General features: G+C 44.1%; 1 protein-coding gene across 5 annotated transcripts in view; it reads left to right on the top strand.

Moving 5' to 3' along the window:
• The window catches only part of COL15A1 (collagen type XV alpha 1 chain), a 328,870-nt gene that overhangs the window by 50,233 nt on the left and 259,967 nt on the right, over nucleotides 1–18,670 (top strand). For 3 of the 5 annotated variants that reach the window (XM_045005761.1, XM_045005760.1, XM_045005762.1), the window contains one exon: nucleotides 4,196–4,278. The exons of 1 other annotated variant lie outside the window; for it this stretch is intronic. In XM_045005761.1, the coding sequence (XP_044861696.1) occupies nucleotides 4,196–4,278 (83 nt within the window). Of the gene's footprint in view, nucleotides 1–3,958; nucleotides 4,094–4,195; nucleotides 4,279–18,670 lie in introns of those variants that run through there. One more of the 5 variants, XM_045005763.1, reaches the window with a different exon arrangement.

Genomic DNA, 18,670 nt, shown 5'->3' with positions numbered 1-18,670 from the left:
TTACAGATTTCTCCATTGCCACCCAGTGAAGGCCAGTGGAATTCACAGAGGTCAGGAGTATGCATTACTCAAAAAAATATTAGATTCACTTTCCTATACGTGGCAACTCTAAAAATAATCAGCATTAGTTAGACATCAACCTTCGAACATCCAGCAGAAATTAAAGACATTCTCAGCAGTATTTCATATAGTTCATTGACGTGAACTATGCTGCTGTTATGTAAGAAGTAGATCTATATATTCCCTTTTTTATAGACTTTCTGTAAAATAACCTCCTGGCATATTGGATATTAACTTACAAAATAGATAATTAATTTTTTTAACCTCCTCTCCACTTGATTTGAAATTCTGATTTAACAGAAGCAGGAGGTTTACGGAACTTAAAAAGTAATGAGAAATCATTGACTTGTGCTTGTTTTACTCTGTGCTGGAATGGAGAATCCCCAGACACGGTTTATCACATAATCTGTGTATTTACATTTTGCCCTCCTGAACATATACCATTTAGGATTGCTTCCCCTCCCTGTATGCCAAGCATTTTACAGATAGGGAGAGCCATAAAAAAGTCAAACAAAATGTTCTGTTTCAGGCTATCAACACGATTTAATAATTCGTTTCCCTGTAAAAAAAAATGTTTCATAAAAGAAAAACCCATAGGACCATACCCAACAGAGAAAATGATAGAGTATTGGGGAAAACTGTTTGTTATAGCATATTTTTTAAAAGAAGTTACCTAACCAGTATATACACTTGATTAAAAATGGCAAAAACTCTGATTATACCAATAATGCTAGAAAAAAGGAGAAAATATTTAAAGCAACATATACTTTTATAATAAATGACAATATTTAGAAAAGAGTTATGAACAATCTAGAATGTGTACATAGAACCAGGACTGGCTCTAGGCACCAGCAAAGCAAGTACATTTCCAGGGGCGGCACATTTCCAGGGGCGGCATTCTGGTTGTCAGCTGGGCTGGTCTGCGTGTCGCGGAGCAGCAGGGCCGGCAGAGCCAGCAGGCTGGCCAGCAGCCAGAGTGCCACCAGCAAGAGCAGTGCAGGGGTGCATGGGCCGGGAGCGCAGCAGTGAGCGCATGATGGCCAGGTAGTGCTCGAAGCTGAGGCTGCCCAGGCAGAAGGCAGAGGTGAACATGTTGAACAGCACCAGGTAGCTGCTGAGCTTGCACAGCGCCAAGCCAAAGGGCCAGTGGAAGCGCAGTGCCATGTAGGCAGCCCACAGCGGTAGGATCACCACGAAGGCCAGATCAGCCAGTGCCAGGTTGCCGATGTAGGTGTCGGCGGAGTGGTACTTGGCCTGCGGGCTCCGCCACATGGTGAAGATCATCAGCCCGTTGCCTGACGAAGACCAGCATGTAGAACATGGGCAGCAACGAGAAGGACACCTCCCAGTCTGCCAGCCACTCGCAGTGCACACCCGGCCTGCTCTCGTTCGCCTCCCCGTAGTAATAGTAGGGCTCACCGCCCAGTGTGTATGCAGCTGCGTCCTCCATGGCCTCACACTGTGCCCCGCTGCCAATAAAGGGGGCTCCCGCCACTACCCCTGCCCCCTGCGGCGTGCCTGGAGACCCACCCTTGGCTGCTGCTCCACCAGCCCAGCCCACTGGGGGCCAGAGTTCTGCCCTCTGCCCCAGGCACACCCCGGTCCAGAATCCCAGCCCCTGACCCAGGCACATCACTTCTCCTCCCGCTTCCAGAGTACCTCCATCCCCACCCCCTGCCTCCCAACACAGGGCAAAGCTGGAAGAGAGACAGAAAGGAAACAAGGGGGGCTCCTGTTTGCTTGGGTTGTGGGGCAAGTGGAATCGCTCCAGACCCCCACACCGGGGGAACCACAACCGAAAACAAAACAAAACAAAAAAAACATTGCACAGTGCAAACATGTATAAAGGCCTATATATATATATATATATATATATGATGTGGGGGTTGGCCAATTTTTTTTTTGCTTGGGGTAGCAAAAAACCTAGAGCTGGCCCTGCATAGAACACAAATCTCTCCGTGTCTTTAATACTTTTCACTTAGTTATATTCATCATATGCAAGAAACATAATGCAGAGATACCAAGCTTGATACATTCAATATGGCAGAGTTGCATGATCCATTTACACTAGACAAAAATATAAACCATAACGGGGAGATTTTTTAGGTAGTCTTTCCTTGGGGTAAAGAAAAAGCTTGCATATTAGGAAAGAACAAAAGTTTGTGTATTAGTAAAGAAGGATTTAAAATAGATATAACAACACTAACAATAATTCCTATTAGCTGCTGCTGAAGATATATTGCAGAACTGAGTGACTGACTGATGCTCCTATACAGTATCTGGCTCTTTTTAAAAGCAACATTTACCTGTGGATAGCAGGGAGAAGTACTACTGTAGCACTACTGGTGGCAGCAACAGTGGCAAATCTAGAGGGCGGAAAAAGGAGTGTAGACAATTTCAGAGGAGGGTGAATGAAGAGGGGGGGATGTGCTCTCTCCTGCCCAATGTTGTATCATGGATCAAGGGGGATGTGGTCTCTAGACCACATGTGAAGGGTGAAAACAAAGTGAGAGTGAATGTGTGGTCTGTAGTGGGAACAGACTGAAAGAAAATTAAGTCTCTGGCCTATAAGCTGGTGGATGTTTCTCTTGCCAATGCGCAGAAAGTGGGTGGGGGGTAGTGGTGGTCTCTGGCTATATTAAAAATGCAGCTGAGGCAAAATGAGCAAGGTAAACCTGCTAGCCTGTAAATGGAGTCTGGGGCAGATTTAAGGTGGTGGTGGTGGTGACTGGAAGCATGACTGTGAATTTCTGTTTTTTTTCCAGCGCATGGGTTATCTAAAAACTACAATTATTAATGCCTGGTAACGTATAGTTGTTTTTAAGGTTTAGAATACACAGCACTTAACTCTGTCTAAAGAAAGTTTATTGACTGGGATTTCCCCTAACTTTCATTAAAATGGAAAAAAAATACTTTTTTGGGGGTAAAACGATGTTCATATCCCAGCTCAGATCTTCCCAAGCCCCCTCAGCTTCTTCCAGCCTAACCCCCCCACAACACTTTTCAGACTCAGAATACTCATCCCTGGGGGTCAGGGCCCTTTTCGCTCCTACTCTTTTTAAACAGTGACAAGAGAGCACTTTTTCAAAGTTTTATGACTCGGTCTGATTAACCTTCAATTTTTTTTCAAAGAATTTTTCTTTGGGGAGGACCTACACATAAGAAACTGTGTGTGGCAAAAGCATTTTTCAGAAAGTTAGACAGGTGGGGCAAATTCACACTTATAATGGAAACTTTAAAACCCTTAGCTATGGAGTCACTATTGCAAATATATACACATGTATGTATAGACATGGATATAGACACAGACTCTGAACTTACACTATGGGTGTAAATCTTTATAAACAGGAATATTATAAATACAGGACATGCCAGAGATAAGAATGTGATTAGAAATGTCTCTGTGATGACTGTACCACTTATAGTCCTGTTAACTTGGACATATATTGCAGTTGATGGGGGGAGGGGGGGCTTCCTGTTTTGTTCATTACTTTAAAACTTGCTTAAGTTATAGCTTGGCTAATCTATCTGGTTGGAGAAGTGTTGAATACCATACAGAGATGCCTAGTTTTGGTTATATTGGATGGAAGGATGTTGTAGGTAATATTTTATTGGGTAAGGGAGTGGAGGTGAGGAGTGGTGGAAGGGAGAGGATGTGGGGAAACTCTACTGATATGTGTTAGTGTATGTATGCTGTGTAGTTAGATGCAAGAGTGGCTAATGATAGCAATGGAAGGAGGTGCAGCAAAAGTGGGTCTCCATTAATAAGGTAGGGAATAAGGTTAAGGCGTTTAAGGCAGTGGTCTGAAAGGAAAATCTAGAAGGAGTCAGATTTCAGTGTTGGAGCACTCATTGCAATGAGTCACTGAGAGAGCCTGAGAGCTGCCTTTGTTTCACTCGTGTCTGAACGTTGGAGGAGACAAGAGACTCCAATTTTTATTAACTTTTTCTTTTCAGAAGTAAAAATTCATGTTCACTGAACATTTTTCCCACTTAAGGTCTTTCAACAAACTTTAAAAAAAATGCTCTCAAGGTAAGAATGCTAACTTGTGACTTTTTTCTAGAATTTCTGCCTTTAACTTTTAGTCTTATCTTTTTCTTTTTTTTTCCCCTCTTCTTGGCAAATTTGCTCCAGGCGTTGCTGGCGGCCCTGGAATTTGCTACTACTGCACTGGGGTTCATTTCTCCCTGTTGTTTTAGCGGCTCAGATCATAGAAGGTAAGAAACTCCCCAGATCACTATTTAAACTGAAGTTAAGGGTTTCTTTTGAAAACCACATTTCTAATATGGAAAGTCGTTGTGCATTTCAAATTTCTAATATATTTGCTGACCGCTATTTTCAGCTTCACTTGGAGAGGTTGCTGCTAGTTAAGAGCTATAGTTGCCATTTATTCTGGAAGGGTGGGGAGCTAAAATAAATAAATTGGTCCCCAAAAGTAAGAGAGCCGATGATGTGCTCTCTCAACATTACTTGAGAGTGCAGTAAGAGAACAAATCACTCCATGTGTTATATGGTGTATATAAATTACACTTGGATTTACAGAGATGCAGCAGGGTAGTAGGAAGGGTATAGATCTGTCAGTCTGGTGTTAACAGTAGCAAGTGCTAAGTGTGGTGTGATCTCTAAGGCATTATGTGATGCTGCTTCTGGGTGTTATGAATTTGTGCTCCGGAATGCCTGAGCACATTGTACCTTTCAGATCTCTTCAGTTATTTTTTGACTAGAGTGCTGAAATGAAAATCTAACCAGTTTACTTTTGTGAATGAAAATCCCCTTTTCTCTTTCTCTATATAATGCATGCTTTGTAACATGGTCAATACCTTGCAGTTTGTACAGAGGATATAAGATACTGTATTGATTTAGAAGTTTACACACTATTGAAGAAAAAGCAAATAGAGATTGAAATGTTAGGTTTGCAGCATGGACGATAATATACCTTAAGAAGAGTTTAGCTCCTTCTTCAACCAGAATTAATTGTGGATCTTAATTATGTAGGCAACACCTAGATTCTATAGTTATGAGAGCATTAAAAAGGTACTGCATAGAAAAATACAGATTGGAGATAGAGATTTGAATATTCCCCAAACTTTTTTTTTTTCCAACTGAGGCATGCCGCCCAATGTGTGGCAATGTCACAGCCAAAACTCCAGCTAGTTATTCCTTTCACTTCACTGGGAGGTATGCCACATGTCAGCAAATGCTAATTGCAAGATTTTTACATATTGGCCAAATATGTTACATTGCTGGACTACATGTAATTTATTAATGCTACCATTAGGAACAAGCTATGAGAAAGATGGGCAAACATTACATGTATTTCATTTTCTGTTCATACAGAGTATGATGCATATACTATTCGGATCCAACTTTCAGCATTGTACGAAGATTTATTTCTCATGTAAAGCTAAATACAGCAATACACTGACTAAAATGTTTATCTTGGACTGGACAGTCAGATGAAGACCTATAGTATATAAAAACACAAGTAGAAACCCACATGTGGTCATAACTGTATGGGTCATACATTGATAATACTTAGAATAAGCATGAAGCTCTTGCAAGAGATAGATCTAGCACAACAGATCTGCCACCAGAGACAGAGCAGTCAATGATATCAATTACATTCAGTCCTGTTAGATGCTGATTGTCTTCACCTACAGCTGACTTGAATGTGAGTTCAGAGTGCTCAGCACCTTGGAGGATTGAGCCCATAGATCTTTGACTGGTTATCTCACTTTTTGCACAGATATTTTTGTACAAAACGGTAGGCTGATATATAACAGTAGTTCAGCAAAGTGGAAACTACTCTCCCATTACTGTGTAGAGGATTTTTGCAGGTAATTCAGTAATTATCTCATGTGTGATTTTACCACTTGTTTCTGAAAGGAGATTAGAATGCTGTCAATTTTTAAGCTTTCTAACTAGCTGCTACTGCTGACATCATACCCGTGGTCAGTCAACCCAAAAAATATATTGGCCTGACTTTTGTTCTCTTTAATGTTTCCATTTCCTAAACACTAATAAACTCTAAGCAGGCTATGTCTACAAGTCTCTTTCAGCATTATTGATTTCCAGGTTTCCCCTAGCCTTTGATTATCTGGATATTGCCTCCTACTGCTACTTGGCTTCTCCTCTCTCTCTCCCCCGCACCAGGCAGCTGTGGCTTACAGACACAATTTGGCCCTATCTCAAGTACTTTATTTTACAAGCCGCTGTGTTATATCTTATTTCTTAGTGGTGCTTTGTCACATTGTAGCTGTAAATGTGTATCTTTTCTTTGCTAGAAATTACTCTGTATAAAGTGATTCTTCCCAAGGAGACGAAGAAAGGTAAAGCTTGGAAATATTGGCATTGCCTGCCCACCTATTGGAGGACACTAAACTTTGGAATCAGTAATGTAGAGCCCAGTGCAATGGGGCTACCTGTGGTGGTGGTGGTGGGGAGGGGGATGGATGCTACTCCAGCTGAGTAAGGGTGACAGAATAAGCCCCATACAACTATTCTTGTTAATCAGAGAAGACTTAGTAGGTCTTGATAGTCTCCACATATTGTAAGCAAGCTATGAAGCATCGTTTGGTGGCATCAATAATTGGGAGGATAAATATGCCATCCTTCCATGATACTAGTAATTGGTCAGTCCTGGTACTTGTCCACCCAGAGTGTGCCTGGACCTTATGCAGATACACAGGGGAAAGTGGGGAAAGTGTAAGTTGCCTTCCCCATTTGCATGAGCCATGGAAGGGCCAAGTAAAGTTGCAGCCTCTGGCCAAGATCCACAAAAAAGACTTAAGATCCCAACCTCCCACATTAGGTGCCTAAGTTAAAAATGTAGGTGTCACTGGGCCTCAAAACCCTCATTTGGCTGCCTTCTAACCCTGTAGGTGCCTAGAATCACTCAGTGCCAATATTTTTTGCTGTAGAAGTCCCCTAGATGCTTGTTTCTGCCTCCAGGCATGCACAGTGTTGCCTTAGACAGGAGTCCTCCTGCCTAACTCACACTGAAGCCTCAGTGTGGTACAGATTGGCATTCTCCCAGCTCTCTCCCCAGCAGGGCCCAGTCCAGTAGGTATGCGTTGAGCATGCCTAACTTCACACAAAATCATTGGAGGACAGCGGCAGCCTCCCATATAGCCTTTATCCCAGTGTACTCATCCCCCATACGAGACCCCAGTTTACACTCCACCCCCCAATAAGGAGAAGGGATTTGAACAGGGATCTCTCACGTGAGTGGCCTAATCACTGAGCTATGGATAGTCTGATGTGGGCTCTCTGTCTCTGCAGTTGAAGTTGTTCCACTGTGTATAGATAATTAAATATGCATTGGGCCAAAGAGACAGAGTGAGAATGACAGTATAGGCCAGTTGTCTTAGGGCACCTGTCAGGTGACCGGGACAGGGGCAGTGTGGCCTGGTGGTCAGAGCAGTCGTTGGGCACTAAGGACTAGGGTCAGAGCTGGACTCAGTAGTCAAAAGCTGGAGCCAAAGGTTAGACCGGAGGGCAGGAACTGGATACCAGAGTCAAGAGCCAGACTAGAGTCTGTAGTCAGAAGAAGCCAGAGCCAAAGTTCGAGCTGGAGGTCAGGAACTGGGCTGAACAGTGTATCAGGCAAGGCGGAGTTCAAGGCAGGTGCAAGATAGAGGCAAGGCTGGGGGCAAAGCAGGAGCAGCAGGACCGAGGTAACACAGGAGCAGTCACAGTGGTGGGTCTGAGCACTGAGGGCTGGTGGAACTGCTGCTGGCCTCTGCAGCCACTCAGGTCGTGTGGCTCATCAGGCAGCCTGCTGCGGGCCTGCTGTATTGATGAGGTTTCCTGGAGACTAGCTCTGCTCCAGAACCTGCTTCCTAGTAGCACCTCACCTGAGAGGTGGGAAACTCAAGTTCAAATCCCTGCTCATCAGCTAGAGGGTGGAACTGAACCAGGATCTCTGAGTGCGCAGGTGAGTTCCCCTACCACTGGGTGAAAGATAATAAGGGAAGTGGCCACCCCTGACTGTTTTGTGTGGAGTTAGGTGTGCACTGGTACCGTTCTTGCAAGAAACAGCACAGGTGTCTGGCTCCAGGAATGGGGTTCCCAGCTGTGGATTCCAGGCTCTGCGTTCCAAGCAGAGTTAGGCTCTCCTCTCCAGCCTGGACCTAGGTCCTAAATTGTAGTGAGGGGCGGGGCTTAGGACACACCGCTCTATTTGGCACCTGCTATTGGCTAGCTTAGGAGGCACCTTGCCTAGCATCCTGGCTTTTTTAGCTCCATTCTCAGGCACCTATCTCTGTCCATGAATTATACAAAGAGCCTAGGCATCTAACCCAGGCTTCGTAGATTCCACGGGGTGGCTAGGCGCCTAAAATTTAGGCACTGCAATGCTAAGAATAAATCCACAAAATGCCATTGTGGATTTGTGTCTCTGTACTTTGGGGACTGCAGGAATGATTCCCCACCATGCCCCATTCATATGCCCCTGGAGGCTTATGTCACCTCAAAGGGGGTGGAGAAAAGGTGGGGCCATGCCAGAGAGGGGGAGTATGCTATACCCCATAAAAGGGTATAACAGTGAGTATGCAGCCCATGTATGCCCAGGAATTCCAGGAAGTATTCTGCCCTACTAAGCCAGAAAGCCTGCAGTGTTCTCCCTGACGTGGTGGCCTGTATCCCCTCATTGTGGACTCTGCTTAAATGGCATAATCAAGTCCCTAATGATCAAGTGACTGTTTTTAACACAACAGCATATCCAACTGCTCTGTTTTGTTGTCCAGCCAAAATACAGAATTAGTCGCTGTTATATACATTGCATTTCACAACTGCACATTTTTCCACGTGACGCGTTGCATTATTTTAAGTTAGCTACTAGAGCATGTGGTTATAATACCTCCAGAGCTGTTTTCATTGTTCCAGGAGCTAAGGGTCAGTCAAAAGTGTTTTTTGAAGGGTAGCGTAGATCGTTTTGACTGGATCATAGCACAGCGTGCATGCAAGGCAGCTAAGTGTCTGATTAAACTTGGGATATTTGGCAGCTAGTTAAAGAGATTAAATTGTTCACAAATTCATGGGAGAAAACCTCACCTCCAGTGAATGATTTATCTGGGGCTAGATTGTGCCACACAGACAAAGCGCTGAGGCTCGGTGGCACGCTGAAACTTCCTTTCACCCCCTTCTGCATCACTCTGCTTGTTGGTACATGGGTGGGGCAACCATGGCCCTTCCCTCTCTTTGCCCTCTGCCAGGTGATTGGCACCCCCAAGGGAACAGAGTGGGCGAAATCCCTGCACTCCCCAGAGTGGGCTCATAAGGGGTGGGAAGATCCTGAGCCCTTTCCACTGCACCCTCCCACTGCCCACCCTGAAAAGGGGCAGGCAGAATCTGACCATTGAATGTTATCAGCCCTTCTTCTGGAGCTGGTCAAATTGTGGAAACCTTTGTAATTACAATAGATGAAATTTGCATCAAATAGTACCTTATTCTGTTTGTTTGTAGAGAGAGGTGTCAGAGCCTAGTAAGGGGAAGTGATGGAGCTGATTTACTTACATCAGTGATTATCATTTGAACTATTTAGGTGCACATTGTTAGAATTTCTTCCTCTAGTCATGATACCGCCTCATGTTTGGCCATTTAAGAATTAGGTCCTCTACCTTGTGTTTGGTGTCAATGCATGGCATTGGTTACTAAAGGCTGCATTGTGCAAGGGGCTGAGCACCTTCCACTGCTCTTAAAGTCAATGGGAGTTGAGGTGCCCGGCATTCCCCAGGACTGTGATGTATTCCCAATTGTGGCACCAGATTTGGAATTGTAGAGTGTGAGTGCTGAAGCTGAGCCGGGGTAAAACTTCGAATGATGGGAGCCTCTTTGATGATCATCTTGCTCTCATTTCCTCAGAAAGTCCCATTCCTTCTTCTAGAAGTCAAAATATCTCAACACTTATTATTAGTGTGGGGTGTAGTACTTGACAGCCAGAGCAACACTGTTGCACGTTTTCATACTTTGTTCTGAAAGAAAGTGGGCTTATTTAAATTGTTGATGTGACTTGCAAACATGGAACCATATACTGTATCTAAATATTTTAGGTCTGAGTCCTCTTATTTTTAAAGAGCTTTAAAGCCTTCCCATCAACATCTGGGTTTTATTATTAGCAAAGCTACCCAGCGCCGGCCTGCTGTAAATAATATGCTCAGCAACAGTTCACAGAAAATAAATATTTGTCTTTTTCCTTGAATTTGTGTGTACAGAATGGCTGTCATTAGGTTGTTGACATAAACTTTGTGCTAGGGACCCCTTGGTTCTAATGAAACCGTTCCAAATTATTGACTCGCATAGACTATTGGCCACCTTGCTGGAATCCAGATATGTAGGTGGATTTGTATTTCTACTCACAATGTGCCAATGCAGTGGGTGTAGAAAAGAATGCATGTAAGTAGTAATTATATATGTGTAAAACAGGCTCATTATCCACCACTGTGGTGATGGCAGTGTTGACAGGAATGGTCTGTTCCTTTCAATTCTCTTCCAAGAAAGGAAACAACTTCTACAGTCAAGCTTGACTGTACAGAGCACAGATAATGTAGATGCCTCTAATCTTGTTCCAGCTCCAAACTGAACATTTGGACATTGTCAAATTGCACTGCAGTCTACATTAAACAAGTCACTTCACATATTTAAACTATGTCTTCAGGGTGTTAGCAGCTGTGAAAGTTGTTAATATACAGCCTGTCCTGGTTTCATAGCTGTTTAAAATGCCTTTGTTATCAAAACAGAGCCAGTTTACTTAGGGTATGTCTACACTACGAAATTAGGTTGAATTTATAGAAGTTGATTTTTTAGAAATTGATTTTTATACAGTTGATTGTGTGTGTCCCCACTTAAGACCATTAACTCGATGGAGTGTGTCCACAGTACCAAGGCTAGCGTCGACTTTTGGAGCATTGCACTGTGGGTAGCTATCCCACAGTTCCCGCAGTCTCCACCGCCCATTGGAATTCTGGGTTGAGCTCCCAATGCCTGTTGGGGCAAAAACTTTGTCACGGGTGGTTCTGGGTACATGTCGTCAGCCCCCCACCTCTGTGAAAGCATTGGCAGACAATTGTTTCGCGCCTTTTTTCCAGGGTCCCGTCCACCGGACCCGCTCAGCCCGCTGCCTGCCTGGATGATCGGAACCCCAGGCAGGCAGTGGGCTGAGCGGGTTGGCAGATGGAGCCCCAGACTGGCAGCGGGGTGAGCGGCTCAGCCTGCTGCCGGTCTGGGGCTCCGTCCGCCGGCTCCTGCCAGCCGGGGTCCCGCTCAGCCCCGCTCAGCTGGCAGACCCTGGTGAGGTCCAGGGGTGCCTGGACAGACATGGCTATCCTCCTCTTAGAGCACCGAATGGGAGTGACTGCAGGTCATTCTCTTCTTTAAGGGCTTGGCTACACTTACAAATTTGCAGCGCTGCAGCAGGGTGTGAAAACACACCCTCTGCAGCGCTGCAAATTGCGGCGCTACAAAGCGCCAGTGTAGTCAAAGCCCCAGCGCTGGGAGCCGCGCTCCCAGCGCTGTCCGTTATTCCCCACAGGGAAGTGGAGTACGGACAGCGCTGGGAGAGTTTTCTCCCAGCGCTGGTGCTTTGATTACACTTAGCGCTTCAAAGCGCTGCCGCGGCAGCGCTTTGAAATGCAAGTGTAGCCAAAGCCACAGTTTCGTCTCATGGAGATTCAGTCCTGCCTGGAACATCATGTGAGCTGGAGGCTTCTGCCTCAGACTGCTCTCCCAGCCAGCAGCACAGCGCGGTTGCACCTACCCAGCCTGCCCCTTGCTCCCATGGCTCATGAAGCCTGAACAGTAGTAAGGAGCAGTTCAATTTATGGAATGACAAATCCAGAATGAAGGATTGCACTCTATGGGCCACGTTAAGATTATTTCAGAGTCCTAGATATCATTAATCCCTATAAAAGGCTTCATGAAAATTTCCCCCTGCCCCTAACAAAAATGTTAATTTATCAGAGCAGTGAAAGGATAAGGAATTCTGGACTATAACTTAGAGAGAGCTTCCATATTATTTAACTCATAATTGATATAATTCAAGTAAAATTTCACAGCGTGGTCTGTTCTAAGACTAAAAGTGCAGGAGGGGAGTCAGAAAAAGGAACAGTGACCTGTTTCCACCCGGTTTCAAACCAGGAATGTTTCATGTGTTAGGTGAACGTGATAACCACTATACAACAGGGCTTTCGTGTGTTAGGTGAACGTGATAACCACTACACTAGGGGGCTTCTCTTTTTTTGCCACAGACTTTGCCGAATACACAGGAATGTTTTCTCTAGCTACAGAAGCTACCTAATGCAATGTCTATATCTATGGCCTTCCTGCTCACAAAGCGCTCATGCCCCCTCCCAAGGCTGACACAGCGACCTGGCTCGGGCAGGATCGCTAGCGAGGCACTATACTTTTGCCGTTAAGCAAACACAGCAATTCTTTCCTGGCCTCTGTCACTGAATGCCTCCATGCATTACCCTGTGCCCTATCAGTGCGGGAGGACTGCATGAGCTTGGAAAACATGTCATCGCAAGTGTGTTTTTTTCCGCCTTCTAATCTGCAATAACCTCAGGGACGGAGATGATAGGGGGAGCATAGAAACATTTTGAGGGGACTGCGTGGTCACCTGTCCTGCTGAGTGCTGCTGAGTTTGCCACGCTGGCCAAACAGGAAATGAAATTCAAAAGTTCCCGGGGCTTTTCCTGTGTACCTGGCTAGTCCATCCGAGTTCTAAGTGCTGTCCAGAGCGGTCACAATGGAGCACTCTGGGATAGCTCCTGGAGGCCAATACCATCGAATTGTGTCCACACTACCCCAAATTTGACCCCGCTATGTCAATTTCAGTGCTAATCCCTTCATCGGGGGAGGATTACAGAAATCGATTTTAAGAGCTCTTTATGTCGACAAAAACGGCTTCGTTGTGTGGATGGGTGTGGGGTTAAATCGATGTAATGCTGCTAAATTCGACCTAAACTCATAGTGTAGACCAGGGCTTAGAGAAAATTGATGAGGGTAATCTGTATAAATAGTTGAAGGATCTGGTAACAGCTGTGGAACAAATTTGCTACCTCAGATTTGTCCTATCATTTGCTGTTTTAAATGGATTAGTGTACCCGGTGCTGCATTTTGTCCAATAGCTCTTCAGGACAATAACTAGCATATTTGGTAACTTGCTCAGCTGAGCAGCTAAAGGTTCCCAAGGTTTCTTGAGGGGAAACCAGTAGGGGTACAAGTGTGTATAATTAGCATAGTGGCTATGTTCATTTCCACTCGTCTCCACAGTTGCCAGAATGGATACGCTTCGGATGGAAAGTCATTTTAATGTTCCAAGCTAAACTTCATGATTTTGTAAGTGATATCTTTATATGTATGCCACTAATTCTGCTTCAGTGAGTTGCTGTGCTGCATTTGCTGGGGCAGAATAGATTGAAATCTTCATTGCAATGGACTGGCTCAGCTGCAGGCACTGCAACACAGGAAATTTCATTTAAGCAGCCTGAGTGGTACAACATCCTTTGAGTGTTTAAGTACACATGCATCTACTCATGCACTCACAAGTTTGTCAGGGCTTTACACTAAAACTAGGGTTCCATTGTGAGGAGATCCTCTGCAAGGAATGCCTCCTGTATGCAAGCACCGACAGTTTTACACCACATACCAAATTACAACTCCTCACCACCTACGGAGGTGGTGGAATCTCCATCCTTAGAGGTTTTTAAGGTCAGGCTTGACAAAGCCCTGGCTGGGATGATTTAGTTGGGGACTGGTCCTGCTTTGAGCAGGGGGTTGGACTAGATGACCTCCTGAGGTCCCTTCCAACCCTGATATTCTATGATTCTATGACTGCTCCTACCATGGATAAATTGATAGAAACATGCCTGTTATGGGGGAAAGGAAAGTACAGGCAAAGGAGTTGCAAGAGGTATGAATTTGACCCACTGTATTGCAGTGCTCTTCTGGCAAAACCAGAGGATCAGTTGAGGAGCCAGAATTCATGCATGAGAAAGGCACTGACACAGGCATTGTATGCAAAGAAGATAACACAATGGGAGCATGGGATCAGGAATCATCTGTAAATCACAAATGAGGCCAAAACAGAAATTTCAGATTTGCTTCATGCAGTGACCAACCATTTAAAAGGATTGAATCCCATGTTGTCAATAATATAGTTTGGCATGAGGCACAAAACCAAGACTTTGTATACATTCGTTCTGCTTGGGATTAATGCAAAATAAGAGAGTGACACTGGCAGACCAGGTACTAGCTCATGCCAAAGCCCCAGGCCTCACTGAACACTTACAAATGCATAGCTGGAAGAAGAGCTCTGTGTGGCTCGAAAGCGTCTCTCTCAAACAGAAGTTGGTCCAATAAAAAGTATTACCTCACCCACTTTGTCTCTCTAATATCCTGGGACTGACACAGCTACAGTTACACTGCACATATGTGGAAGCCAGGCCAATTCCCTCGTGTATTAGTATAGGTCACAGTGATAGCTAAATGTATGAGTGTATTTGGTGTTTAAACTTCATGCAAACTAATGGGATGCTGCATGCATTGTTTTCATTTATCTGTATCCTGTTATAATGTAATTGCAAACATTTAATGAGTGCAGGGGACTGGACTAGATGACCTCTCAAGGTCCCTTCCAGTTCTATGATTTACATTATATATATCCTGTTAGTAAATAACCCATCAAATAAGAAAGAAGTTAGAATTTTAACAGGAGAGTGCTAATTCTTGCACATTTCAAAGCAAGAGGGCATTGTGTGTGATGACTGGAGATGAAAGTCTCTACATGCATTCCTTTCTCTCCATCCTCAAAGAGCCCATGTGAGTAGTGACACTGTCAACTTGTTTTCTGTGAGAAAAAGAAGCTAGATGTATGGATGCAGAGAAAAATTCTTCATCTCTGAACAGTGTGGATTTAACAGAGCAGAATAACGGAACAAGAAGACTGAGATCCCCAGAGTTTTTCTGGGTAGCCCTGAGAGACTTTTGGGAAACTGGCAGAATACTACATCTCTGCTACCATTTGGAATTATAGACTGTGACTCACCCGTGTATGTAATTTTACCTGATTTAACCTGTCAATAACTCATTCCCTTTTTGTTAGCTAATAAACCTTTAATTAGTTCACTATAGAGCTGGCTACCAGTGTTGTTTTTGGTGTGAGATCTAGGATGCAAATCGACCTAAGTGAGTGACTGGTCTCTTGGGACTGGGTGTAACCTGGAATATTTTGTGATTTTTGGTATAAGTGACCATTTATCACATAGCCCAGCTTGCCTGGATGACAAGATAGACTGGAGTGTCTAAGGGGTCTGTCTGTGATTCCATTATAAGACTACTGCAGTACTTGGGGAGTTCACATGTCGTATGGGGCTGGTGAAATTGAATTATAGAACATACCATTAGTTTGGGGTGTCTGCCCTGCATTTGACAGTTTGTCCTGAGGTTGGTACCCCTGGTTGTGAGCCACTCTGGATAGTGTGACAAAAGAGTACCTGAATTAACACCATGAGAAACATATTGCAGCCATCCTAATCCATGAGCTTGAACAAGTGGGACAGTATAGGTGACTGGCTAGAAAAGGGGGTTGCCAAAAATGCATTGGGTTTGGCACAGGTAATCGCAGAGATCCTTTACCTATGTTGTGCTCTCTGAGCATATTTAATTGAGTAGTTCTGAGGTCTTCAGTCTATTGGCAAGAGAGTAGCTGTGGCTTAATCAGGACACACAGATGAAGACAGACAGACACTGGGATGGATTTAAATGGCAGGTTGCACCTTTGTTAATTTAACACTGAGGACTGGCGCTATAGGCCCAATCCATCTCTCACATACCATTCAGCTGTGTGGGACTACATGGGCTCTCACCATATAACCAATACCTCAGGGTAGACCTCCTCAGGCTACCCCTAGGACTCAGCTCACTTCTGAAGCCTCTTGGCCACCCACCCCACAACGGGGGCGGGTAGAGGGTGCTAAGGGAGTACCTTGGTCTGCAAAGTCTTCAGGTCTCCACTTCTTACAGGAACAGGGTCCACCAATGAAATCTTGGGTCTCATTTATATCTGGGAGCTGGGCCTTTTTGGCCTTTATCTGCACTGGATTCTTGATGCAAGTTGCAACACAATGAACTAACGTTCCTGTATATTTCTAATATTATATTTTCAAGCTGTGCCCCTTTCAACTTCACTGTGCCTCCACGATGCTGTGAGGAAGGTGAGAAAACCCACCAGATCTCTGCCAGTTGGGTCTAGTGGGAAAAATTACTTCCAGACCCCCAAACAGGCAATCAGTCAGACCCACAGCGCCCTGAAAAAAACCAGCTCGTACACTACAACTACAAGAAGGAGTGGGCAGGAGAGATAAAGAGGATAGGAGGTCCCTACAGCCTGGAAAAAGGTTTAAATTAATGAGAGAGTGGAACATGGGTGCCAATCAATCCATGTTTGCTCCCAGCTGGCCAATGGGAGGCAGAAAGCCAGAGAAGGCGGGGCCCAGGTTGGATATCTTCAGGCAGGTCATCTCCCTCTCTTCTCCTCACCTCTGGGCAGCTGTCCAATTCTGCCCCCCTCCCAGCCCTACCCCGCCCCGTAAAGCAAGGAATCATTCTTCATCTTGTGTGCGCTAAGGAGCAGGAATGAGTGGGCTTTTAAGTGAGGATCATGAGAAATCCACATAGACTCCACCACTGAAACGGAATTTTAGTGAGGCTAAAATCCTTGGAAATTCCAGAGAGAAAGGCACTTTTCCCATCTTGTCATAATTCTGTGGTATGGTCAATTCTACCTAAAATATAGTCAGCTTGGATGAAAATACCTCAGCAGGTCCAAAACCCTTTGTCTAGGAAATGAGTCACATTTGCACTTTATTTATTCTTTATTTGTTTATTTTCTTGCAGCCTAAAACATTTTAATACAACTTTTCCAGTGTTCTTGGCAGAGGTCACAGGAAGACCTTTATCTTGTGAGCTTTTTCCAACTGCATTAGAACAAAAAAAAGTCAGTCTCTGGTTGTGCATTACTCTAATCCAGGCTACTTAATACCAACTTTGTGTTTTGGTCCCTGGTTCAGTAGTTACTAAAATGTGTATTGGCACACAATTGTAAAGCTACTGTAACGCCGCCAAAGACTCCTCCAATCGACATTGAGGCCTGTTGATTTACGAGCATGCTAATGTATGGTTTAAAGTTGCGTCTTTTCTCATATTAGTGTATACATCTCCATGAGATTTAAAAACTCGTCTAATTAAGACATTGGCACACATAGCTTTAAAAAAAGAGAGTTCTAATCTCTGTAGTCTGTATGTTCGAAGCCCGGATCCTCAACAGTATGATTTCAATGGGGTTTAGATGCCTAAATACCTTTATGGATCTGGGCCAGGATGACTATTCAAGATTTATTTTTATTTTTTTAATTCAAAGCAGCATACCTCTTCCTGCCATAAACATTCTGGAAGCAAAATATTCAGGTTTTGATTCAATTTACATAGTAAGGCTTTACTTTTCATATCTAGCTACATAGCTGCAACAGAGAAAAAGTAAGACAAAATAACCCACTTAAACTCTGACTCACATTCAATGGAACTTCAGCGAATGCACAGTTAAGGGATTTGTTTTCTCCACCCACTGTTTGCAGCATTAGTATTGCCAAATGCTTGTACCAGTTTTCTTCAGCTCTCCAGGCTTGTCAAGTATACTATGGAGGACTGAGCAGGGGACACAAGTTCCTGCCAAGTGCTCCAGGGCCTGTAGGTTTTTAAGATATATTCAGCAATGCTAAATTCTGACCATTTCCAAGAAGATTCTTATAAAGCACTCAATGCTTTAATGTGAGAGCAGGGAAAACAGACTCAGTAATGGACAAGCACTGAGTAAGTGCATATTTGTGACTCAAAAAATCAATCTTTGGCCTATTAGAGCAATTGACAGAATCCCTTAAAGTGAAATCAGGTTAAGTGTTTTAAAATACTTAAGCAAATTTTATTTAAAAAAATCATTCATTCCTTGCAAGTGCCATAGTGATCCTTGTCCACTGGTTGTGTTTGTTGGTCTGGAAAAGTCACTGATTTCTTAAGAGAGAATCAACAAACAGGAATCATCCTTAGGGAACTTAATCACAGAGGGCCATATTATGCTGTATGCATAAAATCACACAGAATATCTGGAAGCAGGAAACTCCATGAGTTGAAACACACAGACTTTCCTTCAGATTCTCCTGTCAGGAGGTGCTCTCCTTAATCCTCATGCAGAGTTTATAAGAATCATACTGCTGCTCTACTGGGGACCCAGATCATCCAAACCCAGGTAGAGAACAATAAGAATATCCTTTTAAGGGTCTTATAGTGGAATTGTTACATCCCTGGTAACTTCCTACGCTGGAATGTGGAAAAGTCAGAGAGATTACTTAAAACAAATTGGAGGAAAAGCAGAATTCTTATTAGGAATGAATAGATTCGTTTTGCATACTTTTGAAGGGCTCACCCGGCATGGGTATCAAAATTTGACTCTGACACAAAATCCAGTATTATTCGGTTCCCATTCTGGCAGGGCTACCTGGGGTGTGTGCAAAAGAGGCAGTTTGCTCTGTCTCCATGGTAATTGTTTTGGAAGGG

Source organism: Mauremys mutica, chromosome 2, assembly GCF_020497125.1.
Source record: "Mauremys mutica isolate MM-2020 ecotype Southern chromosome 2, ASM2049712v1, whole genome shotgun sequence".
In the NCBI taxonomy this organism is placed as follows: Eukaryota; Metazoa; Chordata; order Testudines; family Geoemydidae; genus Mauremys; species Mauremys mutica.
This window is presented reverse-complemented; position numbering and strand designations above follow the sequence as displayed.